General features: G+C 43.1%; 1 protein-coding gene across 1 annotated transcript in view; it reads left to right on the forward strand.

Annotated features, from left to right (window-relative positions):
- The window catches only part of LOC109921430 (complement factor B-like), a 44,128-nt gene that overhangs the window by 2,181 nt on the left and 14,848 nt on the right, over positions 1-27,099 (forward strand). The window contains exons 2-11 of the mRNA XM_020521468.2: positions 2,743-2,955; positions 3,441-3,623; positions 4,880-5,053; positions 7,728-7,829; positions 11,385-11,518; positions 12,118-12,265; positions 16,871-17,002; positions 17,790-17,882; positions 20,490-20,627; positions 25,792-25,889. Of these exons, the coding sequence (XP_020377057.1) occupies positions 2,743-2,955; positions 3,441-3,623; positions 4,880-5,053; positions 7,728-7,829; positions 11,385-11,518; positions 12,118-12,265; positions 16,871-17,002; positions 17,790-17,882; positions 20,490-20,627; positions 25,792-25,889 (1,415 nt within the window). The remainder of the gene's footprint in view (positions 1-2,742; positions 2,956-3,440; positions 3,624-4,879; positions 5,054-7,727; positions 7,830-11,384; positions 11,519-12,117; positions 12,266-16,870; positions 17,003-17,789; positions 17,883-20,489; positions 20,628-25,791; positions 25,890-27,099) is intronic.

A 27,099-nucleotide genomic window follows, 5' to 3' on the forward strand; every position in this document is an offset into this window, starting at 1 on the left:
CTCATTCTGCCAAACTGCAATGGTTATAGGCCCAACCTGTTCAGCCTTTCTTCATCAAACAGTCCCTTCATTCCAGGAACCTGTTGAGTGACCCTTCTCTGAACTGTTTCCAATACCAGTAATGTCTCTCTTTCGTGTAAGGAGACCAAAAGTACACAGTATTTTAGGTGTTGTTTCATCATTTCTTTATATAGTGGTTGTAAGACTTTTTATTTGCCTATAAAAGCTAATATTCCAACATAATACACTTTCCCAATTAGTTGCTCACCACTGTCTAAGGTAAGGAAGAGTCATTCAACATCTAGTGTATTGCTTCTCCTGTGTAGCTTAAACCCCCATTAAATCTTCCTAATTTGTATGGCAGGAATAACAACTGAAATACAATTCTGGTGAGTATTTTAGCAATGGACTTAAAGGGTGTTTTTTGTTTCCTAATGAACTTGTTCAGAGATGTTATTATACACTGTTGTGTAGGTAGGGTTTGAACCCAGCACCTTCTAGTTCAGAGGCAGTGACACTACCACAGAAGCTCTGGGCTAATGAGCGATGTTATCAGTAAGTCAAAACAACTGGGTACACGCACCTAATTTAACCCTAAATCGAGGCACCATATGTCCTCTTAGAAATGTGATGATTCTATTTGAAGAAAACCGGGGTATGGTGGCATAGGTGTCATACAACTTGTTGAGTTTTTTTTTTGTTTCTTTGTTTTTATCTTGTTCCTTTACATGGGATTAGAGAATTGCTTAAAAGGCCCCCTTTGTGGCCAATCTGCAATGCCATTGAACTAAGTAGCATTGCCAGACCATTTCAGAGGCACTGAAGAGTTAACCACATTAGTGTGGATCTGAAGTCAATGTCAGCCAGATCAGGTAAAGATGGGAGATTTCTCTCCCTAAAGGATGTTAGAAAATATGGGCTTTTACAATGTTTGATAATTTTTTTTGTTCTTTATGTCTGTACAAATTTGAGGGGCTGAAACACCACTTCTATACTGTATGACTCTCAAATTCGAAAGACACTATTACTACTGTCTGAGTAGCTGCAATTTTCTTCCCATTGAATTGTCTTGTTGAAAAAGAGACAGTTACAACACACCAGTTTGCAAAAACAATTCATAATTTGGCAATGGAAAAGCAGAGTTCTACTTCAAAGCAGCTCTCATTATAGTCATAAGCACTGACACTGACACTGTACATGCAGGAATGGGGTCATTGAGCGCAGGCACTCTATGGCCATTAAAAACAGAAAGTACTGGAGAAACGCAGCAGAACTCACCTTCTGGCTCCCAAAGAGGTACCCAGCTAGTCTCATTCTCCATCCCTATCTCCATAACTCTCTAAATTCATACTTCCAAATACCTATTTATTTTTTCTTTATTGAAATCTCCTGTGGAATCCACCTCCACCACTCTCAAATGCAGCACATTCCAAATCCCAACAACTCTCTGAGTAAAGAAGTTGTTCCTCATCTCATTCTGAGCTCTCTTGCTGACAATCTTGAAATTGTGACCCCCTAGTTATAAACCCAAGGATCCTCATGCCTTCTTAACTGTTTCAACTTGCCTGGCCACCTTCAGAGATTCATGCACATGAACTCTTGAGGTCCCACCACTCCTGTACTACCCTCAAAGTTGTACCATCAAGCCTGCATTGTCTCTTCATGTTGTTTCTACCAAAATGCATTACTTCACATTTCTCTGCATTGAAATTCAACTGACAGATGTCTGCCCATTTGGCCAACTTGACAATTTCCCTCAAAGTCACTCAGCATCATGCTTACAATTCACTATTCTCCCTAGCTTAGCATCATCTGCAAACTTTAGAATTTTGTCTCAACACCCATCTCTTAAATCATTTATATAAATCCGAAAGGGTCAAGGGTCACAACAACAAACCCTGGGGAACATCATTTTCAATTCAATTCCAATCTGAGGAATACCTATCCTACTACCAATCTTTTAACCAACTTCTAACCCACCAGTCCCAAACATTTCTAATTTGCTAAACAACCTGCCAAGTGACACCATATCAAATACTTTCTGAAATTCCAAATATATACAACATCCAAAGTACTCCCCTCATCCACTGTCTGTGTCAACTCATCAGGGAACTCAATTAAATTTGTCAGAACTGATCTGCCCTTGAAGAGACATGTTGACTGTTAAGTATTAACTTGTTTCTCTCTAAGTGTATATTTACCTTGTCCCATATTAAGCAGTCCATGATCTTTCCCATTACTGATGTCAAACTGACAAGTCTGTAGTTTCCTGGATTATATTTTTCCTCTTTCTTAAACAGCAGTGTCATATTGGCAATCCTCCAGCCACCTGGGACCAATCCTGTGCTCAGAGAGGCCTGAAAATTTCCTGCCAATGGCTTCACGACTTGCTGTCTTACCGTTTGCTGCTTGTTAGCCCAAACATGGATACTGTCCAGGTCTTGTTGCATTTGGACACGGATAGGTTCAGTGTCTTGGGAATCACGAAAGATGCTAAACTTTGTGTAATCATCACATTTGGAGAGAGAAGTAGTACAGAAAAGATACACTAATATCGTTCTAGAGATGAGAAACTTAATTTACCCAGAGAAATTACAGGATTTAGACTTGATTTCCTTAGAGAATGTTGAGTGTACATCTGATCAAGGTTTTTCAAATCCTGAGGAGTCTGGACGGCATTAGTCATGAGAAGCCCTTCCCATTGGTGAAAGGATTGAATTGCATTCACAAATCTCATTGCAGGAGATGACGATCAGGAAGAGAATATAACCTGTGATCCCAACGTCCACATTATTGGGGGCACGCTGACGAAATCGAATGGTAATGCATTGGACAGTGTTCTGAAGTTCCAGTGTCCAGAATCAACCTACCCATTCCCAGTGTCACACACAAAGTGCATGAGGAGCGGGCATTGGTTCAGGTCCTATCATAGACGCCACAAACCCACATGCAAAGGTGAGACAGGTTCCTTTTTCCCTTCCTCTTCTCTCTCTCCTTCCTCTTTCTATTTTACTCTTTCACGGCCTGAGGGCATTAATTGATGCCCACCCCTTCTCTAATTGGCCTTGAGAAGGTCAAAGTCGAGTTCCATTTCTGAGACTAACTCTGCCATTCCAGATTTACCTGTCAACAGAATTGAAATTGTGGTGGATTCTGAAGTCATATGTCACTATCGCTTGTCCTGAGAGCAATGAAGGCAAAGATTGTACCTCCCTGGAAACCTCCCGAAGAGGAAGTGGGGCTGACTGAGTTGCTCTTGTGGATAACCAGGATAATCACGTCAGGCTGAATGGCCTCCTTCTGTTCTACGACTCCCTGATCTCCTTCGCTCACTTGCTGATCCTCAAGTCTACTAAAACCCCTTGGCATCGCTATTCTCCTCAACCCCTGAAGTCAACACCACACCATTCGGTCCTTATAATCTCTTTCTATCTCTCTAGAGTTTCGATGTCCAATGCCTGTACTGGAAGGTGGAATGTTCAGACCCCTGAGTGTTTCCTATGCTATCGGAGAAACTGTTACATTCGAGTGCTATGATGGGTATATGCTTCAAGGCTCGGTTAGCAGGACCTGCTTGAAGAATGGGCGATGGAATGGAACAATGACCAGCTGTAATTCCGGATGTGAGTCCCCACCTTAGACTATTGCTCGATGTGTTTGCTTTGCTGTTTTCAGAAGCGAGCGCCAAACACTTGGTCTACCCCTTTGTGTGAAATATTTCTTACTTTCACCGCCGGAAGGTCAAATTCTCGTTTTTAGTTTCTATTCTGCCAAACTGGATACCTCAACAAACAGAAATAGTTTATTCCACTCCCAGGCTTTCCATCCCCCATCCTGCTCCTCCTCCATCTCCATGTCCCCCACCCTATCCACTTCACACTCGACCCCTCCCACACTCACCCTGTTCCGCCCCGCTCCTGTACCCAGATTTCACTCTGTCTTCTCATTTCTCCTGCCAGCAGTCTTTCCATGCCTATTCATCCTAATCTCACTGTCCCCAACTCTCCCAACTCACTCTCCCTGCCGTCAGTCCTCAAATCTTCCTTCTCCCCAGCCCTCAATCCCCCCAACCCCACTCTCCCCAGCCCTCAATCCCCCCAATTTAGCTTTCCCCAATCCTCCCAACGTCATTCCCTCTGCCCTCAATCATCGTCCCAGCCTCACTCTCCTCACCCTCAATAGTCCCAACGTCTCCCCCTCCTTCTCTCGCCCGCCCTCACTTTTCTCCATACTCACTCTCTCTCACACCCCTTCCTCCCCCTCTCGCATCTCTTCCACCATTCCATCTCCCTGAATTCCCTGTTGTATTTCCGTCATTGCATCTCCCTTAACATCTGGAAATCTTTGACCTAATCGCCCCTTAACATTGTAAATTCCAGGAAATACAACATTGGTTTGCATTATGTCTCCTCATAACATAACTCCAGGTATAATCATAGTGAGATCTGATCCATTAACTCCAAGGCCAGTATATCCTGCCTAAGATGTAGTGCCCAGAACTGATCACAGTGTTCTAGGAACAAAGGCAAGGGGCTGAATGGCCTCTTGGTACTTCTCAATGAATGTTGCTTTTAACATTATCCTCCGATCCTTCAAACAATTGTGGACTTAGATTGAACGAGCCTTCGCAGAAGCACTTGAGTAAACCAGGAATTCCAGTGCCGTTTTCTTTTGCAGAGTGAGTTAGGAGTTAACATATGTGAATTCTGCTGTTTTAGAAATTGGCGAATGGGAAGTGTGCAAGCGGTGAGGGTGACTGGGCGGGAGGGTGAAGCTTTTTCCCTTTGCATATTTGCTGCCGCGGGTTTGAAATAGCTGATAGCTCGCTGCTGCCGCTGCGTTGCATCTCGCCTTTAATGATGTCTCCAAACTCTCAAAGCACAACACTGCCCTCATCCCGGGATCCCGGCTGGAGGCAGGAAATCCGGATCGACTTACGTGATCGGCAGCAAGGTGGAGTACGCTTGCAATGACGGCCTGGTGTTGGTAGGATCGAACATAAGGCAATGCCTAGAGTCGAGAGAGTGGAGCGGCAGGGAACCCAGCTGCCAGCGTAAGTCTTCCTTTTCATCTGTTCTTTAGGTTCATTCAATGGGATTGTTAACATCGACGTCAATCATTACAGCAGGCAGGCAGGAGCGTCAGCTCACTGCCTCTTTCTACTACTTGTCGGTGCAAATGGAATGACACTTTGCATGGGGTCCCAAAGCATTTACATGCACAGGAATTGGCCATTTGACCCATCTGCTCTGTGCCAGGTTTTGTGAAGAATGAGGTGGCGATTTGATTTGATTTGATTTATTGTTGTCACGTGTACTTCAGAACAGTGAAAAGTTTTGTTTTGCGCGCAGTGCAGGCAGATCAGAACATACAGGATACACAGATCATAGGATGTTCAGACACAGCCAGGCCTATAAGCTTACGACTGCACAGGAGGTGCACAAAAGCAAGGTGAACATTAGATTTGAAATTAGAGAGGCCCACTCACTGGTCTAATAACAACAGGGAAGAAGCTGTACTTGAACCTGTTTGTATGTGTGTTTAAGTTTCTGTATCTTCTGCCTGATAGCAGAGGTTGGAGGAGTGTATTACCAGGGTGGGAAGGGCCTTTCATTATGTTGGCAGCCTTTCCAGGGCAACAAGAAGTGTAGATGGAGCCCATGGATGGGAGGATGGCTTTCGTGATGGTCTGAGCTGTGTACACAACTTTCTGTTATTTCATATGGATTGGGCAGAGCAGTTGCCATACCAAGCCGTTATGCACCCAGATAGACTGCTTTCTATAGTGCACCTGTAAAAGTTGAAGAGGGTCCTGATGGACATGTTGAATTTCCTAAGCCGCCTGAGGAAGCAGAGTCGTTGTTGTGCCTTCTTGATCGTCGCATCTATGTGGGAGGTCCAGGCAAGATTGCTGAGTATTGTCACTCCTAGAAACCTTTGACCCTGTCCACCTCAGCTCCATTGATGTAGATTTTACAGAAACCTATATAATTCTAACAGGACTAGACGGGGTAAATGTAGGGAAGATGTTCCTGATGGCTGGGGAGTCCAGAACCAAGCATCCTAGTCTAGGAGCAAATTACTCCAGCTGCTGGAATCTGTACCGGAAACAACAAATGCTGGAGATTACAGCACATCAGGCAGCATCCATGGAGACAAAGCAAGCTAACATTCTGAGATAGATGCCTGACCTGCTGTGATCTCCAGCATTTGTTGTTTTCAGTATAATCTCAGTGTAAGGATTCGGGGTAGGCCATTTAGGACTGAGATGAGGAAGAATGTCTTCACCCAGATAGTGGTGAGCCTGTGGAATTCTCTGCCACAGTAATGCTGTAAGATGGAGTTAAATATAGTTCTTAGGACTAAAGGGATCAAAGGATACAGGGAGAAAGTGGGAACAGGGTATTTTGTTTTTAAAAGTTATGAATGAACTGAAAGAGATCTTATGGAGGAAACAGATGAAGTCATTGCTTTTAAGCCGGAAACTGCTACTCAGTTTGAATGCCACCCGAGGTCTCAATGGCCAAGGAAGATGCATTCATGGTATTGTGAAACATGCTGAGTCCCAGTCCTGTGGGTACATCCAAACACCCTTAGGGAGGGAGTTCCAGGATTTTCACCCAGTGACAGTGAAGTGACAGGCGATATCTTTTCAAGTCAGGATGGTTAGTGGCTTTTAGGAGAGCATACAGGTCATGGTGTTCTCATGTATTCTGCTGCCTTTGTCCTTCCAGAAGGTTGTGGTCATGGGTCTGGAAGGTGCTGACTAAGGAGCCTCAGTGACTTTCTGCTGTGCAAAGTGTAGATGGTACACACTGCTGCTACTGAGCAACAGTGTTAGAGAGAGTGGATGCTTGTAGATGTGGTGCCAATCAAGTGGGCTGCTTTGTCTTGGATGGTGTCAAGCTTCTTGAGTGTTGTTGGAGCTGCACCCATCCAGGCAAATGGAGAGTATTCGAGACAACAAGGTGCAGAACTGGATGAACACAGCAGGCTAAGCAGCATCATAGGAGCGGAAAGGCTGACGTTTCGGGCCTAGACCCTTCATCAGAAAAATGGAGAGTATTTCCATCATACTCCTGACTTGTGGATGGTGGCATCCTTATCCAGTCTGGCTTTCATGTGACTCTGGAATCTCAGCTTGACACTTGATTGTCCATTGGAATGACCTAACAAGCATTCCATTATATTGGAGAAGGCATCTCAGTACCGCGTTTTCATGGGCAACAATAGGTGGGCAGTAAATGCAGGTGTTGCCAGGATCCCCACATCCTGTTAATGAAAAATAAAGAATCATCAATCTGTTTTAAGGGATTAAAATCAACCCAGGACTGAGAGGAGAACTCTCTTCCTTGTCTTCAAAATGGAGTAATGGTAATAGCACTTTATTGAGGTTAAACATTACTTGGGGTCTCAATGAGATTACGTGATGAGGAAAACACAATGTAGGCAGTGGATTAAGGACATTGCCCTTGCTCCCACAACTACCCAATTTCCCTACATCTGTCATTGATACCTGAATTGAAAGAATCCATTCAGGTTCAAACATTATTCAGGAAGTTGAGGGATGGGTTTAGTTAGTGGTGAAGTTGTTGGGGGTATGTGGAAGAACAAAGTTCCATTTAGAAAGGTTGACAGCCAAAAATGGTACAGTCTCAATTTGGACACATGTGAAGCAAATTGAGAAAGTGGATCTCGTTAAATCCGTATTTTTATTTCCACTGCAGACAAAAGCTCCTTTGACACTCCAGAAGATGTAGCATCAGCTTTCACAGCCTCTTTTACCAGCATGCTGGGTCTAACTCAAACTGGAGAAGGAAAGCAGCCAGGTACGTCATCTGTTGCCCTTCTACATTACTAGTCCCCCCTGTCTAACTCTTCCCTATGTCCCAGCTAGAATTTTAGCTTTAAAGGAATAGGATAAGTCCTTAACCAAAAGTTGCAGTTTCACTTTCTTGTTTGTGGGAGATATATAAGAAACCGGAATAGGCCATTCTACTCCTAGCAACCTGCTGCACATGGAACAAAATCACGACTGATATGATTGTGGTCTTTACTCTACTTTTCTGTCTGCATGCACCCCCCCCTGCCATATTGCTGTAAATCTGCTGTTCTAACATCAAAGGGAGGAGTGCTGTGGTAATCAATCTCCCTAAGTGTAAATGTTTCATTTAATCCCAAGATAGCCAATTTGACTCTGTTATCATCTAGATCAAGAGATACTTTAACCAGGTTTCTTCATTAGACTCAAAACAACTCGCTTAACACAAATGAATATTCTTTAGATGAAGGCGAACTGGTTAGCAACTAAGCAACTATATAGAATTAATCCTTAATCCCAAATACACACATTCATAAAAAACGAAAGAACTGCGGATGCTATAAATCAGGAACAAAAACCAAGTTGCTGGAAAAGCTCAGCAGGTCTGGCAGCATCTGTGAAGCAAAACCAGAGTTAATGTTTCGGGTCCGGTGACCCTTCCTCAGAACTGATGGTGGCTGGGAAAACGTTGGTTTATATGCGGAAAATAGGGATGGGAATGGGGTAGGGAGTAAACAATAGGATAGAGCCCAAAGAGCCCAAAGACAGTTGGACAGATGAAGGAGTTGAAAACAATCAGGTTGGGAGGGTGAATAGTTGTAAATGGGGATTATTAGTGACTAACAACAGGGGGTGTGTAATGGCAGGCTATGTGTTAACAAGGCCTGGTGTGTGGGGTAGGGGGCTGGGACATGGGAGAGTTTAGGCCCTAAAATTATTGAACTCAACATTGAGTCTGGAGGGCTGTAGGGTCCCCAAGCGGAAAATGAGGTGTTGTTCCTCCAGCTTGCATTGGGCTTTGCTGGAACATTGCAGCAAGCCAGAGACAGAGATGTTGGCCAGGGAACAGGGTGGTACGTTAAAGCCACCATCAGTTCTGAGGAAGGGTCGCCGGACCCGAAACATTATCTCTGTTTTTTCCTTCACAGATGCTGCCAGACCTGCTGGGCTTTTCCAGCAACTTTGTTTTTGTACACACATTCATGCACAGGTAAGATAAAACAACACAGCACTACGGATACATGTTTGGGGTAAATAAATTTGAAGAACAGCATCCCTGTAAGTCAAGGGTATGAATGTGTTGACTTTTCACAGTTCTTTTGATTTCCTGTTGACGAGATCTAATTACTGAAAGTTGCAGAATGATTGAAGATCTTCAGACCCAATTTCAGATTCTGATGGGAAACAGTTAAAAGCCCTGATATTTAAAAATTCATGAGATTTTCAAACTACTTCATTGACAGAGAGTGAATGTTTTTTGCTTTAAGGTTTGTCTCTTACTGACTAAGGCAGAGAAAGCTGCTATCTCCTGCAAGTTCCGTCAACTACTCACATCTCAGGTCTGTGAAAACACATAGCACATGACACTAGAGGCTGTTTCTAGGCAACAAACAGCATGGATCCTAGACTTTTTTTTTAAGTCTGCCTGACCAACAGCTCTGGACCATAAACTTTATGTTTTATATCTCTCTTAAATCTTTATTAGACTTGTTCTCCCAAATTGACCTGCTTTTCCAGTAAACAGAAGATGATCCACAGTTCACTTTGACCTTTTCCAAGAATCATGATAAAGCCTCTTCAACCAAGAAATGTCCAAACAGTTCCTTATTCCACTTTCTCGTAGTCCATTAATATATATGTGTATTCTAATGTGTGTAATCTATGTACTCACAATCTGTCTAAACACAACCTTGAATGGATTCAATGGCCCAGACTGTTCACTCTGAGGAAGAAAATTTCAAAGACTGATGATCCCCAGATGATTCTCCTCATGTCCATATTAAACAAGAGACCCATGAGCAAACAACTAAAATAAAACTGTTTAAGGAGCTAAAACAGAACAAATGTTTAAATATTTTCTGTAATGTAATATTCAGATTTTTAGAAGTGAAATATGTCAATGAGATTGGGGAGAGCATGGCAGCCTGGTATTGAGATATTGGATCAGCCATGATCATATTGAATGGTGGAACGAACTCAGTGGGCTAAATGGTCTACTCCTGCTCCAAGTTTTTTATGTTTTCTATAAGTTTTCACCTGGATTGTTCAATCCCTTTCTGTCTGCTCCAATGATCAAAATGCTCCTCCTTTCAAATATTTCATTTGTTCCCATTTGAACCACAATCTCTCACAGGAACAGTACACATTGAGCTCACTGGGAGCTGAGGAGCAGGAACAGGCTGGACTACCAATCAGTTGGATCATGGCTGCAGTGTAACTAAACTCCATCCAATCACCAAGGCCCCTTAAACCCATATATCCTTACCCAATAAAACATCTATCCCTATCAGAAAACAAAGAACTGTGGATACTGAAGATCTGAAACAAATTTCTGAAGAAGGCTCATTGGACTCGAAACAGTAACTCTGCTTTGTCCACCGATGCTGCCAGACCTGCTGAGTTTCTCCAGCAATTACCACTTTTGTTGGACACAACTATCCCACTCGGTTTTGAGAATTTCCTGCTACCCCTCAGCCTACATGAACAGCTTTTTCACGGAGAGAATTCCAGGTTTCCTCTTGTTTTTATGTGGCCTTTCACCACATCAGTGGGCATCAAAGTCAATATTCCGTTAAGTTCAAGGGGTTCTTGCTGTTGACTTGAATTGGAATGGGTTTGGTCAACTTAACCCTGACTTGTATGTGGACCTAGGGCTAGGAGTAGCAAATTCTGATTGGACTTCTCCCTGGTGATTGCATCACATGACCTTCGATGTCCAACCACCTCACCCAGTCCAATGTGACTCCAGACTCATGAAATGTGGCTGACTCTTAACTGCCCTCCAAGATAGCCAATTAAACCTCTCAATTCAAGGGCAAATAGGAACGGCCAGCAAAGGCTGGTCTTTTCAGCAACGCCCACATCCCATGAAGGAATAAAGAAAGCAAATATAACTAACCAACAAAACTATTTAAAGAAAATGGATTGAAAGTAAAACATCAAGCTTGTTTTAGGGCCTCAGCCATTGTTCTCCTGAGCTTTGCTCACAGTCGTGGCCAGCGAGATTTTCTTTTCAATGGTCAAAGACTCGACAGCAACAGAGGGTTGAGAACCCCACTGGAGTCCTATCGCTTGCCTTCATCCAAAGGCAGATGGACACTGGTAGGGGACGGGTATGATCTTTGACCTTTGCCACTGGGTAGCAGAGGTATACTGACAGATTTGCCTTGATAATGTGAACGGTGTGGTGGGAGATGCAGGCGGCACCAGAGGGGCACAGGCCTTGGAGAACTCAATCTCCCTTGGATTTGGGTGGGTATTTTCTAATCTATGGAACTCCCACTTCCAGTGAGTGCCAATGTAACCCCTATCGTTCCAACTTTAACTGTCTCTTCCTCCACAGCATCCACTGCCCGCAAAATTATCCTTGCAAAGGATACACCGCTTCATATATACATCCTTCTAGATGCTTCCGAAAGTGTTGGTGAGGCCAACTTCGAGAAAGCCAAAAATGTCATAAAGAACCTCATTGACAAGGTAATGGAACAAATCACTGCCATGAAGTTTCAAAGTGGCCTATAGTGTAGTTTTAAACAGAAAAGCAAGGGTTTCATGGTTTTATTTCCTGTTCTGCAATACTTTGGACATCATTACCTCAGGATTAAGCAGCTTCACTTGAACCCTACCTACCACTTTAAACCTTTCCAACTGCCTTCACCACGAACACTCAATAGCAGCACTGTGCACCATCTACAAGATGCTCTGCAGAAATTCACCAAGGCTCCTTAGACACCACCTTCCAAATCTGGACCTCTGCAATCCAGAGAGACAAGGTCAGCAGATGCATGGGGCCATCATCACCTGCAAATTCCCCTCCAGGCCACTCTCAAACCTGATTTGGAACTATATTGCTGTTCCTTCACTGCCACTGGGACAAAATCCTGGAACTCCCTTCCAGATTGCACTGTGGGTGTACATGCACCATGTGATTCAAGAAGGCAGCTCACCACCACCTTCTCAGCGGCAGTTAAGGTTGGTTGACAAACTTTCTCAGCAAGGCTCACATGAAAAAAGGAGTGATTTTTATTATTCTTTGTTATACCCTTGCATTGTGATTTATTTTTATTTTACCTCAGATTGCAAGTTTTGACGTTCGACCCAAGTTTGGAGTTGTATCGTATGCATCGGAACCAATAACAATCTCTAACATCAATATCCAAGAGACAGCCAACGCTGATGATGTCATTTATCAGTTAGAAAACGCAGAAGAGGCAAAGTATGGAGGTGAGATAAGGGTTGGAATGCGATTGCTCATCCATTAATGGCCTAATAACGTAAGAAATAGGAGCAGAAATAGGGCATTCAGCCCCTTGAGCCTGCTCTGCTGTTCTAAATCAGCTTCACTTCCTGCATGATGCTCATGACTTTCAGTTCTCTTGGTGTCCAAAAAGATGTTCTGTATATCATTCGCCACTGCGAGTCTGCACTTGACGGAAACAAGCAAGATCAGAGGTCTCCTCACAGAAAAATCGGAGGGCCAACTCCCATTCCACCGCAAACTCAGGGGGTCCCATTCTAATTTTGCTCATCCAACATAAACTGGGATAAAACCAGTTCTCTGTCTCCCTGCCCCAACTCCCTGGCGATGCTTCTCAACATTGTCCTGAGGCCTGGGTCCCCCAGTTACTCTCCTCTCTGTCTCTTCCTCTCCTGACAGCTGTCTGTCACTAGCTACTCGCCCCCTCCCCATTTGTCAACCTGCAGAGATGCTACACATCACTACTGCTCTGCTCTAGCCAATATTGCCACCCCTCAACCCCGAGATGCAAGTTTTACTACAGACAAATGAAGACCTATTTCGGTCACATCTAGAGTAAGGTGTTCAGTTCTGCGCATCACACCTATATTGAAAGGATTTTCTGATTGTAGGTCATCCTGAGCTGAAACATGAATTGTTTCTCTCTCCACAGATGCTGAGCATTTCCTGCAGTTTTTCTTTCCTCTGTTTTTATTGAAGGATGCAAGGAGGCATAGCAGTAAAGTCACTGGACTAGTGATCCAGACCTCCAGGCTAACGTTCTGGGGACATGGGTTCAAAACACACCATGGCAGATGGTGAAACTTGAATTTAATACAAGTCTGGAATAAAAATTTTAGTCTAATACTGACAAAAATCTGTCGATTGTTGTTTAAAAAAAAGACCCATCTGGTTGATTAACGTTTTATAATGCAGGAAATCTGCCATCCTTACCCAGTCTAGACTACATGAGACTTCAGACCCGCTGCAATGCAATTGCCTCTTAACCACCCTCTGGGTAATAAATATTGGCCTGGCCAGTGACATTCACATCCTCTAAATAAAAAAAAAGTGGAAAGGAGTGGAGCTCAGATTCACTAGAACAATACCGGTCCTGTTGGGGATCTTGAGGAAAATGTTATTGTAACTGGCTGGTATTTGGTGAGAATATTGTTGTTAATGAGGTGATTCAATTGAAACCCAGGCTCTGGAACAAAAACTGATTGGGAATAAACCTTTTCCACTGATGGCCAAGGCCAGAACAATGGCAACTAACCTGGGAATCGGAGCCAACTTGTCGAGGCAAGGAGTTAGGAAATGCCGTATTCAGAATTGTGCAATTGGTACAGCATAGAAAAGGTCTGTTTGTCTCACTGTGTCCATGTCAGCTAACAGCAAAACTTTCAACTGCTTCTTTACTTTCTTCCCCCACCACCACGCACCACCTCCTCCCATCCCCCATCCCCCACCCTACCATTGCCTTGCAAAGTTTTCCTTTCCAGAAAATGATCCAATTCTCTTCTGAAAACTGCAATGGGATCTGCCTCCATGGCACTCTCGGGCAATGCATTAAAAGTCCTGACCAAATGAAAGCAGGAAACGCAGCAGGTCTGGCAGAATCTGTGCAGAGAGAAAAATCAAGTTAATACTTCAAGTGCAATCTGAAGAACAGTCAGACCGACACAAACATTAAATTTGTTTCTCTCTCCACAGATGGTGCCAGTCCTGCTGAGTTTCCATACCTCCTTCTGTTTTTTCATCCGATCTCCAGCAACTGCAGTATTTTGCTTTTATTAATTGTTCTAACCAGTCATTGGGCCATAAAGATATTCTCCCCCCACCCGCCTCCATTTCACGTATTGCCATACAGAACAGAAACAGACCCTTTGGTCTACCTTGTCCGCAGCAACCAGGCATCCCAATCTGACCTAGTCCCATTTGCCATCATTTGGCCCATATCCCTCTAAACCCTTCCCATTCATATACCCATCCAGATGCCTTTTAAATGTTGTAATTGCAGCTATCTCCACCACTTCTTTTTGCAGCTCGTTCCATACATGCACCACCCTCTGCGTGAAAAAGCCACCCCTCAGGTCTTTTAAATCTTTCTCCCCTCACCTTAAACTTATGATCTCTAGTTTTGGACTCCTCCACCCTAGGAAAAAGACCTTGGCTATTCATCCTATCCATGCCCCTCATGATTTTATAAATCTCTATGAGATTACCCATCACCCTGCGATGCCCTAGGGAAAAAGCCCTAGCCTATTCAAACTTGCCCTGTAGCTCAAACGCTCCAGTCCCAGGAACATCCTTGTAAATCTTTTCTGCACCCTCTCACGTTTAACAACATCCTTCCTATGGAAGGGTGACCAGAATTGTACACAGTATTCCAAAATTGGCCTCACCAATGCCCACACTTGCTTCTTTTGCCACTCACCTTAGACATGGAGCCTCTGGTTCACAATCCTTCCACCAATGGGAACAATTTCTACCTGTTCACACACATCGTGACTGTGATTACTGTTATCAATTCTCTTCTCGACCTTCCCTTCACTGAAAAGAACAGGGCCTGGATGCCCCAGTGTTTCCTTTATTAATGGTAGTCCCTGACTCCCAAATGAACAAGTTGGGTGGCATTGCAGGCTCGGGGGTCGGGGGTGGGGCGTGGGGGGGGAAGGTGTGGTGGTGGTGGTCTGGTGCGAATAGCCTACTCGTTACTTAAGTTAAGAGACAAGTGATCTTTAACCTGACCCACTCGGGGTGAAATGGCGAGATGCAGATGCACAACTTACCCTCCATTAGATTCTGTTGGCCACTGAAGAGCACCAGACCGGACCTCTTCAATATATCCTAAGAACACAGCCTAGAGATAAATGTGAAGTGCTGTGCTCCAGATGCAATATGAATGGTCAAACTACTCAATGTTAAGCAAAACACAATTTATTCAAACACTATAGTTAAAATCCAGGAGGAAAAAGCATCAAGAAAAGATTCAGAGAGGATAGCAGCTAGGATACACTCACTGAAGCTTCCAAGTCTTTTGAGAACCCAAAGGCTTCTGCTCAAAACTAACCCAAAAAACTAAAACAATTAGAAAGCCTGGTTTGTCAGAGCTGGCCCCACCCAGGCTGCTTCCATTGTTCCCACTTTAAAAAAATACTCCAAGGCCTACAAACTGTTTATTTTCTTAGAGACAGCTCAATACCTCTGCCTTACAACCTTGTCTCCAGAAAAAAAGGACAAAATAAACTCTTAAAATGACAGCATTGTCACAAGAATTGTCTCCCCTGAACAGCGACAGCACCAACTTGGCGTCACGGAGGGGTTTGGGGGGGCAACTGTTGGGCCTACATTGGGTTAGGGTTAGTGTATGAATTATGTCCTGTGAACCTATGGACCTCAAGGTCTTCTTTATCCCATTATAAAATGTAGAAGCAAAAGCAGAAGTTGCTGGAAAAGGTCAGCAGGTCTGGCAGCATCTGTGAAGAGAAATCAGAGTTAACGTTTCGGGTCTGGTGACCCTTCGTCTTGAAGGTCCTTCTGAAATTAACTCCGATTTCACTGCACAGATGCTGCCAGACGGGCTGAGCTTTTCCAGCAACATCTGTTTTCATTTCTGATTTACAGCATCCGCAATTCTTTTGGTCTTTATAAAATATAAAATATAAAACCCACACCTGTATTTCGCTATGGGTATCACACCACACAATAGATGCTATTCTCCCATCTGACTGGGGAACGTAGAACAGGGTGTCAGGATAACGGGCGATCACTTGCGATTGAAAAAGGAGAAGGTTCTTCACTCAAAGGGTTGTGAATCTTTGGAATCCTCCAATTCTGCACGTTGTGGATGCTCCACCATTTGAGAACATTTAAGTCTGTAATGTACAGGTTTTTGAATCTTTCAGGGAATCCAGGGATACAGGCAGTGGGCTGGCAAAAGGAGTTCTGATTTATGGTCAGCCGTGGTTATACTCAATAGTGGAACCAGTCTTCGCAGGATCTACTTCTGCTTCTACTTATATTTCCAGCAGAGAATAAATTGGCCTTAGAAGGCTGTAGCTCTTATTCATCAGAACAGGACTGGACAGGGTAACCATAGAAAGAATGTTCCTGATGACTGGGAAGTCCAGCACCAGGGATCACCATCTGAGGATATAAGGTATGTCATTTAGGACTGAGACGAGAAGTAATGTTTTCATACAAAGTGGTGAGCCTGTGGACTTCCTGGCTACAAAATGTTTTCAAGAAGGCATCACATGTGTTTCTTAGCACTAAATGGATCAGAGGTTATGAGGAGAAAGTAGGAACAAGATACTGAATTGGATGATCAGCCAGGATCACATTGAATGGCCAGTGATGTGAGATGTAAATTGTGTAAACTGAGATCAATAGAATTTTGTCGGGTAAGTGCTGTGGAAGCAAGTTAGTGGATGGAGTTAAGAACTGGATATCCCACTGTCTAATTGAAAGGTAGAACATGTTCAATGGCCTCCTGTTTTTCTCTCTCTCTCTTTCCTCACCACCTCTGAAACTTACTACACCACTTTTTTAAAAAAATCAATTCTCTTGATTTATTCTTATGTTTGTAGTTCATGCTGACAAGAGAGGCACCAACATTCATGCAGCATTCAAGAAGGTGATGGAAATGATGGTCCTCTCAAAGATCATTTATAAGAATTCCTGGGACGAGACAAGATTTGTCACCATATTATTTACAGATGGTGAGTACACTAGGATACTAGGGTGAAGTACCTAGGGAGTGGGTGGAAGGCAAGGGATGGGGCAGATTAATCTGACTGAAGCGTAATTGAAATACACCACACTGACCCTGAATGTCTGCAGTCATAATTGCCTATAGCCTCCTGGTTACAGCAGTCTGCTGGCTTGGATATGCCCATGTTACCAATATTAAACATCCTCCCCTCATCTGTTTTCTCTCTTCTATTCCCCCTCCCCCACCACCACCACCCTCAACTATCACTTACAGTGTGCACTATAGCTGTAATATCATGCAGACCATCTTAAATATTCCTTCCTGCCACCACCAATGCACACTGGCAGCAGTATGTGTGTGCACCATCTACAAGATGCATTGCAGCAAATCACCAAAGCCCCTGCCAGAACACCTTACAAACCTGCAGTCTCCACTATCTGGTAAGGCAAGGGCGACAGATGAATGAGAACACCATCACCTCCCTTCCAAACTGCACACCAATCAAACTTGGAAGTATTTTGGCTGTTCCTGAATTGTTGCTGCAGCACCCTTCCCAACCCCTCCATGAGTATAGCTGCAATGGACTAGATGGACTGCAATGGTTTAAAAACGTGCTCATCACCATCTGCTTCAGGGCAATGAGGGATGGGCAATAAATGCTGGCCTTGCTGGTGGCATTCATGAACGAATAAAAGAATTTGACTGAGGGAGCTGTGACATGTTTTGGGATACCCTCAATCAGGTGCTGCCCAATGGTGAATTGTACATTTCTGAGACCTTCTTTGGTGTTGCAGGGAAATCGAACATGGGAGGGGACCCCAGGACAGCGGTCAAAGAAATAAAGGACTTTGTTATTGCACAAAATAAATCACTGATTGATTATCTTGGTGAGTATTCCCTGTGCCAGTATTTTCATTTGATCCCAAGCCAAACTGAGGTCTGAATGTGTAGCATTTCATCTGTCTGCCTCCTACCTACAGCAGTCCCTACTTGTAAGTGCTTGAGGCACTTAATTAAGCAATGCCTTTACTGGTGTATCTTGGAAATATAATTAACATACCATTAATAAGCTGATTCAGAGGATCATTTCTAGGATAGATACTTCCATTTATTGCACTCAAAGCTTCCTCTTCTCTGCTGTCCATCTGTCAACAATCCACAATAGATAGGAGAGGAAGACGTCATTGCAATGAAGTTGCTTTTTATCTCTGGAAACAGGTAATTTTTCAGCCTTTTTAGATTCATGGGTGATTCCAGAGGACCAGCGAGTTGCACTTGTTCAGTTTTTTAAAGAAGTTGTAAAGCTAAACCCCGCAACTGTAGACCAGTCAATTTCACTATAGTGGGCATGAGACTTCTAGAAACTGTAATTCAGGGCAAAATTAATTGTCTCATGAACACGTGCAGGTTAATTAAAAGCCGGCATAGATTTATTTTGGGAAAATTATGTTTAACCAAATTGCTGGAGTTTTTTTGATGAAGTAACAGAGAGCGTCAATGAGGGTAAGGCTATTCACGTAGTATACATGGACTTTCGAAACGGGTTTGATACAATACCACTAGACCTGTGAGAAAAGTTTTGGCTCAAGAAATAAAAGGGCCAGCAGCAACATGAACACAAAATTGGCTGAGTGATAGGAAACTGAGGGCATGATGGATGGATGATTTTCCAGCTGAAGATTTTGCTTCTGAAGTTCTTCAAGAACCCTGATATACATTAATACCCTGAAGCTTGAGGTAGAGGCTATAGTTTCAACATTGTTGAATGCTACAAAACTTGAAAGCATTGGCAACTGAGAGGAGGAGAGTTGAACATCAAAAAGACAAATTGGTGAAGTAGGGACTGCCAAAGTGTTAAGGGCTTGGATGGAGAGGAATTTAAGCGTGTGCAAGAAAATTTTCTGATTCAGTGTGTGGAGTTACATACTAGAGAAGGTGCAAAACTTGACGTGCTCTGAGGAAATAAGGCAGGGTAGGTGACTGAGGTGTCAGTGGGGGGAGCACTTTGGGGCCAGCGACCATAATTCTATTAGTTTTAAAATAGTGATGGAAAGGATGGATCGGATCTAAACATTACAGTTCTAAATTGGAGGAAGGCCAATTTTGATAGGATTAGGCCAGAACTTTCAAAAGTTGATTGGGGTGGATATTTGCATGTAAAGGGACGACTGGAGAATGGGAAGACTTCAAAAATGGAGGTGGCAGGATATGTTGTTGAGGTTAACAAGGCATATGGTATCCTCGGCTTTATTTGCAGGATCTTGGAGTACAGTCAAGAGCAAGTGGTTATACTGAACTTGTATAAAACACTGCGTTGACCTCAGGTGGAGTATTGTATGCAGTCCTGAGCACTGCACTTTGAGAAAGATGTGACGACGTTAGAAAGGATGCAGAAAAGATTCATGACAATTACTCCAGGAATTAAGGATTTCCTTTGTGGAGAAGTTGGGAGTGGGATGGTTTACCTTGGAGCAAAAACTACTAATGGGCGAGACTTGACAGTGGTATTTGAAATCATGACAGTTCTAGACAGATAGACAGAGAGAAACTATTCTCACTCACGAAAGAATAGAGAATGAATGGACATAGATTTACAATGATTCACAAAAGAAGCAGGAACAAGACAAGAGCAAGCCTTTTCATTTGGCAAGTAGTTAAGAGCCTGGAATGCATTGCTTGAGAATGTGCTGGACGCAGACTCAGTCAATGCATTCTTAAGGAAGAAATTGCAGGAACGCAGGCAAATTGCCCATTCAGAGAGCTGGCGCAGACAGACATGATGGGCTGAATGGCCCCAATCTTCCCTTTTAATGGTTCTAGGGCATTAAGGCTACGTTTTGCTGACACAGACGTACACACGGCATTCACCACTTTGTATCGCGTGCGTGCAGATTTCAGGGAGTAGTGCCTGGAGTGGGGGAGGGGAGGAGAAATCATGAGGGGGATATTGGGATCTGGGAAGGAATGGGATCAGGATATTTGAGGGGCATTAAGGAAGGTCCATGAGCTGGGGTTAGTGTGGCAGGGAGACAGAGGAAGAAGGCCTTCCAGCTCCAGGGCTGTCCTGGTCTATTTCTTCTTATTCCCAGTGGGAGGGTTCTCCCTGTCACGAGTGCCATCTCGCTACCACTAAATCCCAAGTTCAAAACAAAATTGCGTGTGCCTCACTAAGCTTGCGCAGCAATGTGTGATGCCACGTGCAAAGTAACATGCTGGCGTTAGAACTGTGTGTTCACCCAATGGACGTGCGCGTGGGTTTGCTTGCAGTTGTGTGTATCCGCAAATATTGTCATTAAGACAACAAAACAGTAGACCAATGATCAGATACTTGCTGTTACATTGTCAGTGAAAAGTGTCTGTCAATGAGAAATGTTTTCACTTGTTTGTTCAAGCTGGTTTTACATCCAGGGATATTGAATTGCAGGAGCATGTAAACATATTGTTCATCCTCTGCTCCAGTGTCAGTATTTCATCATCTAATTCTTGTTTTGCAGACATGTACTCTTTTGGAGTGTCAGACGATGCCAAAAAGCCGGAACTGAATGCACTATCATCTCAAAAACATGACGAACAACATTGCTTTACTGTTAAAAACACGTTGGATCTGATAAAAGCTTTTGATAACATATTAGGTATGCATTTGACAGTGTTCCCTTAATTAAGGCTCATGAAACAGTTTAATTCTGACTGAACGTGCTCTTATCCTAGTTTGGAGTTAGCAATGTGCAATATCCAGGCTGCTACATTTGATAATCTTAATATCCCACAATTCAGCCAACAGTAGCTACACTACCAAAGAAGGAGTGGTGTTAGAAGGGTTGGCATGACTGAAAGAAGATAAGACCCCAGGACCAGATGGGATCTTGTCCAAAGATAATGAAATAAGAGTGGAATGAAATAAGTGGTACTGGCCAGAATTTTCCAATCCTCTTTAGAGAGAAATGAGAAAGGAATGATCACCTTATTGGGATTGTACAATAGACCCCCCCCTCCCGCAATAGGCAGTGGGATATTGAGAAACAAATTTGTAAGGAGATCTCTGTTATCTGTAAGAATAATAGGGTGGTTATGGTAAGGGATTTTAACTTCCCAAACATAGACTGGGACTGTGATAGTGTTAAGGGCTTGGAAGGAGAGGAATTTAAGTGTGTACAAGAACATTTTCTGATTCAGTATGTGGAAGTACACACTAGAGAAGGTGCAAAACTTTACCTACTCTTAGGAAATAAGGCAGGGCAGGTGACTGAGGTGTCAGTGGAGGAAGCACTTTGGGGCCAGTGTCCATAACTCTATTAGTTTTAAAATAGTAATGGAAAAGGATAGATTGGATCTAAAAGTTAAAGTTCTAAATTGGAGGAAGGCCAATTTCAATGGTATTAGGCAAGAACTTTCAAAAGTTGATTGGGGGTGGATGTTCGCAGGTAAAGGGACAGCTGGAAAATGGAAAGCCTTCAAAAATGAGATAACGAGAGTCCAGAGACAGTGTATTCCTGTTAAGGTGAAGGGCAAGGCTGGTAGGTGTAGGGAATGCTGGATGACTAGAGAAATTGAGATTTTGGTTAAGAATAAGAAGGAAGCATATGTCATGTATAGACAGCAGAGATCGAGTGATTCCCAAGAAGTGTACAAAGATAGTAGGAATATATGTAACAGGAAAATCAGGAGGGCAAAAACGGGACATAAGATAGCTTTGGTAAATAGGTTAAAGGAAAATCCAAAGGGAGTCTACAAATACATAAAGGACAAAAGGATAACTAGGGCGAGAATAGGGCTCCTTAAAGATCAGCAAGGCCACCTATGTGTGGAACTGCAGGAGGTGGGGGAGATACTAATTGAGTATCTTGCATCACTGTTTAAAACTGGAGCATTAGTGACTGAGGAGTGACATTATACAGGTTTATAAAATCATGAGGGGTGTGGATCAGGTGAATGGCCAAAACCTTTTCCCCAGGGTAGGGAAAACTAGAAAGCACAGGTTTAAAGTGAGAAGGGAAAGATATAAAAGGGACTTAAGACGCAACCTTTTCATGCAGAGGGTGGTGCGTGTATGGAATGAACTGCCAGAGGAAGTAGTGGAGATGAGTACGATTACAACATTTAGAAGGCATCTGGATAGGTACGTGAATAGGAAGGGTTTAGAGGGATATTGGCCAAATGCCGCCAAATGAGACTAGATTAATTTAGGATATCTGCTTGACATGGTAAGTAAATGTATGTAGGGAAAGTATCTAGTGTCATAGAGATGTACAGCATGGAAACAAACCCTTCGGTCCAACTCATCCATGCCAACTAGTCCCATTTGCCAGCATTTGGCCAATATCCCTCTAAACCCTTCCTATTCATGTAACCATCCAGATGCCTTCTAAATGTTGTAATTGTACCAGCTTCCAACACTTCCTCTAGCAACTCATTCCATACATGCACCGCCCTCTGCAGGAAAAGTTGCCCCTTGGGTCCCTTTTAAATCTTTCCCCTCTCACGTTAAACCTATGCCCTCTAGTTTTCGACTCCCCCATCCCAGGGAAAAGACCTTTGATATTTACCCTATCCATGTCCCTTGTGATTTTATAATTCTCTATGAGATCACCCCTCAGCCTCTGACGCTCCAGGGAAAATAACCCTGCCTATTCAGTCTCTCCCTATAGCTCAAACCGTCCAACCTTGGCAACATCCTTGTAAATCTTTTCTGAACTCTTTCAAGTTTCACAACATCCTTCCTATAGCAGGGAGACCAGAATTGCATGCAGCATTCCAGTAGTGGCCTAACCAATGTCCTGTATAGCCGCTACATGCCCTCCCAACTCCTATACTCAATGCACTGATCAATAAATGCAAGCGTACCAAATGTCTTCTTCACTATCCTATATACCTGCAACTCCACTTTCAGGGAACTATGAACCTGCACTCCAAGCACTCTGTTCATCAACGCTCCCCAGGACCTTACCATTAAGTGTATAAGAATTGCCTTGATCTGCCTTTCCAAAATGCAGCACCTCACATTTATCTAAATTAAACTCCATCTGTCACTCCTCAGCCCATTGACCCATCTAATCAAGATCCTGTTGTACTCTGATGTAAACTTCTTCGCTGTCCACTACACCTCCAATTTTGGTGTCATCTGCCAACTTAGTAACCATACCTCCTGTGTTCACATCCAAATCATTTATATAAATCATGAAAAGCAGTGGACCCAGCACCGATCCTTGTGGCACACCACTGGTCACAGGCCTCAAGTCTGAAAATCAACCTCCACCACTGCCTTCTACCTTTGAGCTATTTCTGTATCCTAATGGCTCATTCTCCCTGTATTCCATATGATCTAACCTTGCTAACCAGTCTACCATGATGAACCTTGTCAAATGCCTTACTGAAGTCCATATAGATCACATCCACTGATCTGTCCTCATCAATCCTCTTTGTTACTGTTATCACTGAAATAACTCCACAGAGGCCGGTATCCCATCAAAGGTCACCTTTTATTTTCACATGGAAAGCCCTTTACACTGATCCACTTCCCTCAGAGCCATTTCTTAGAGTGAACAGGATGTCTGACACTCCTGTTCTAATGTGTTATTGAGGACACCCTGATTGGACTAGATTAACAGCCCCAGTCAGGGAACTCATATTCCAAGAGGTCAGTCTGGCTGACCTCATTACAATCACTACATCTTAAGCCTGAGTAAAATACTGGTTCACTCTCAACAGGAGCAGGACATCCAGTTGTGGGCACAATCCTCTAGGAAGTATGTGAAGGCACTGGAGGGGTTTTCAGAAACAGTTCATGAGAATGGTTCCAGTGGAGAGGGATTTCCGTTATTTGCAGAAACTGGGGCTGTTCTCCTTGGAGAAGAGTGAACAGTTTTGATAGAAATATTCAGAGTCATGAGGGATCTAGATAGAATAGATTCGGCAAAATCTGTTCCTATTGATGAAAGGATCAAGAACAAGAGAGCATAGATTCAAGGTGATTGGCGAAAACAAAAGTAGAGTTGATTGGAGGAATACCATTTCCTAAATGGCAAGTGTTTGAGAGCTGCACTGCACTGCGCCGCGCCATATGAGTGTGGTTGAGACAGCTGTCAAACATAATTAGATATGCACGTAAAGAGAAAACATTTGCAGGGCTATAAGAAAGTAGACAGGAGTGGGGCTGCATTAATTAGTCTTGCAGAGAGCGAGCATGGACTCGATGGGTCAAACAGCCTCCTTCTATGCTATAACCTTTCTATGATTCTATAACATTCCTTAATTTGTAATGAACTTGAGGGATAATTAAGTCCTAATTACCGTTACTTCCACCAATATCTGACTACTGGGTATTGTTAGGCACAGGCATAATTCAGTACTTGTTATTTTAATCACTAGTTGCTGTTAGGTGGTAGCTATGTATTTTTAATATTAGGTGCAGGAATGATTGGGTATTAGTTACTATTGTATAAAGAATGCTAGAGTACTAGTTAGGTTCATAGTAATTTGAATACTAGTTTTCTTGGATATGAGAATGGTTGAGTGCTGATTACTGTTTGGTCCAGGAATAGTGGTGTATTAGTTATTATTGAGTGGGAATGGCAACATAAATGATTACTGTTTGATTCAAGAATGATTGAGTTCTAGTTATTGTTACGTATGGGATGTCTCTTTATTCATTCATGGGATGTGGGTATCACTGGTTAGGCCAGCATTTATTGCTCAGCCTTAATTGACCTGGAAAAGGTGGTTGTAAGCTGCCTCCTTGAACCGTTGCAGTCCTTGAGGTGAAAGGGTACCTTAATAATGCTGTTAGGATGGGACTTCCAGGATTTTGACCCAGCAATAGTGAACATATAGAGATGTAGCTCCAAGTCAGGATCATGTGTGACTTTAGGAGTGGGCTTCTAGGTAGTCCCAATGCATTTGCTGTCCTTATCTGTCTAGGTACTGTTTTGGAAGGTTCTGTTGAAGGAGTAACTAGTGAGTTACTGCAGTATATCTTGTAGATGATAAACATGCATGCCATTAGGGGCAAAGGGAGTGAATAGTTCAGGTGGTGATTGGTGGTGAGTCACGCAGGCTGCTTTGTTCTTTATTGTATCCAGCTTCTCGAGTGTTTTTGGAGCCACACCGTCCGGGCAAGTGGGGAGTATGCCATCACACTTCTGACTTGTGCCTTGCAGATGGTGAACAGGCATTGCAGGACAGAAGAAAGCTACTTGATGCAGAATTCCCCCCCTCTGAACTATGCCCGAAACCACAGCATTTATATGGCTGCTTCAGTTCAATTTCTGGTTTATTCTAATCCCCAGAATGTTGATAATGGGGGATTCAGCGACAGTGACACTATGAATGTCAATGGGCAATGGTTAGGTTCTCTGCTGGAGATTGTCATTGTCATTGCCTGGCAATTGGTTGGCACAAATGTTACTTGTCACTTAGAAGCCGAAGCCTGGGTGTTGTTGTACCAGTTATTGTTGCAGAAATGGTCAAATAGTAATTACTGTTGAGAACAGAAGTGGATGAGAACATGTTACTGTTAAGTTTAGGAGTAGTTGAGTACTTTTACTGTGGAGTGTGGGAATGGCTGAGTCCTAGTTACTAGTGGACATGGTTATAGTTGAATATTGGGTGCATGAATGGTTGAATACTGATTGCTGCTGAATATGTGAGTGATTGAGTAGTAATTACAATTGTGTCTGGTGATAACTGAGTTTTATTACAGCTGGTGTTTACTGACTCCTGTGGCAGTTTGGTTTGTGACACCTCTTAAGCATCTTTGCTAATCTCTGTAACAACATGTGCTGCATCTCTGTACTTTTGCAGACCTTACCCAAATTGGTGATTTGTGTGGAGTCGCTGATGAAAATTTGGAGAAATCCTTTAGGAGGAGACACCCCTGGCATGTTCTCATGGAAATTCCGGTAGGTTTTACATATAATGACGGAAATAGCAGGATATAATCAGGGTCTCGATAGATTTTATCACTATATCACAGAAATATTCTAGTCCCAATCTCCTTGCAGGGTGGTTTGTTCCTGTATTAGGAAGTGTTTAAGTTAACTTGACAAAGCATTTTTTAAAAAAATCATTTAAAGTTCATGCGGGGGCCACTGGCTGGGCCAACATTTATTTGTCCTTGAAAAGGTGGTGGTGAGCTGCCTTCTTGAACCGATGCAGTCCATTGGATGCACATCAAAGAGGAAGTTTCAGGATTTTTGACCCAGTGATATTGAAGGAAAAGGCAATATATTTCCAAATCGATACATTATGTATCTTGAAGGGAACATGATAGGAGCAGGTGGTAGTGTTTCAAGTGTCTGCAGCCCTTATCCTTGTAGATTGTAATGGTGCATCTTGGTCCATTGCTGCTATTGAGCGTTGGTGGTGGAGAGAGTAAACGTTTGTGAATGTGGTGCTTTTCAAGTGGCTGCTTTGCTTGTCCAGGAAATTGGAGAATATTCCATCAATTGACAATGGTCATCATTAGTTTCTTGATTCCAGAGATTCATTGAATTCACATTCCACCCAGAATATTACTTGGATCTCTGGATTATAGTCCAGCAATAATACCACTAGGTCGTCGCAATGGTGATACTGTTGAATCTTTAATAACCATTTATGCCATGAAAGCTCCGGAAATTAATGTTTTCCCAGGATTTTTCAAATGAAATTTCCTTCCTCTTTTCCAAAAGCATGATTCTTTCTGAAAATCTAACTCCTGTTAATATTGGGAATCTATCCACATTTGACAACTTAGGACAATCCAGCAATATAGAGGCAATAACAGAATTACTAACGCAAACAAAAAGTGCTGGAGAAACTCAGCAGCATCCTTGGCCTGTATGTGACTCCAGACTCACATTAATGTGGTTGACTCTTGACTACCCTCTGAAATGGCCTAGCAAGCCATTCAGTTGTATCAAACACTTCGAAAATCTCAAAGAAATGAGACTGGACTGACCACCCGGCCTTGACCTATGCACTGAAAGCAACAACAGCAAGTATAGCCCTGCAGCATCTTCCTTACCAAAATCTGGAGGCTAGTGTTAAAATTGGGAGAGCTGTCCCACAGACTAGTCAAGCAACAGTCTGACATAGTCATACTCCTGGAATTGTGCCTTACAGGTAACA

Source organism: Rhincodon typus, chromosome 35 (assembly GCF_021869965.1).
Source record: "Rhincodon typus isolate 14 chromosome 35, sRhiTyp1.1, whole genome shotgun sequence".
NCBI lineage: Eukaryota > Metazoa > Chordata > Chondrichthyes > Orectolobiformes > Rhincodontidae > Rhincodon > Rhincodon typus.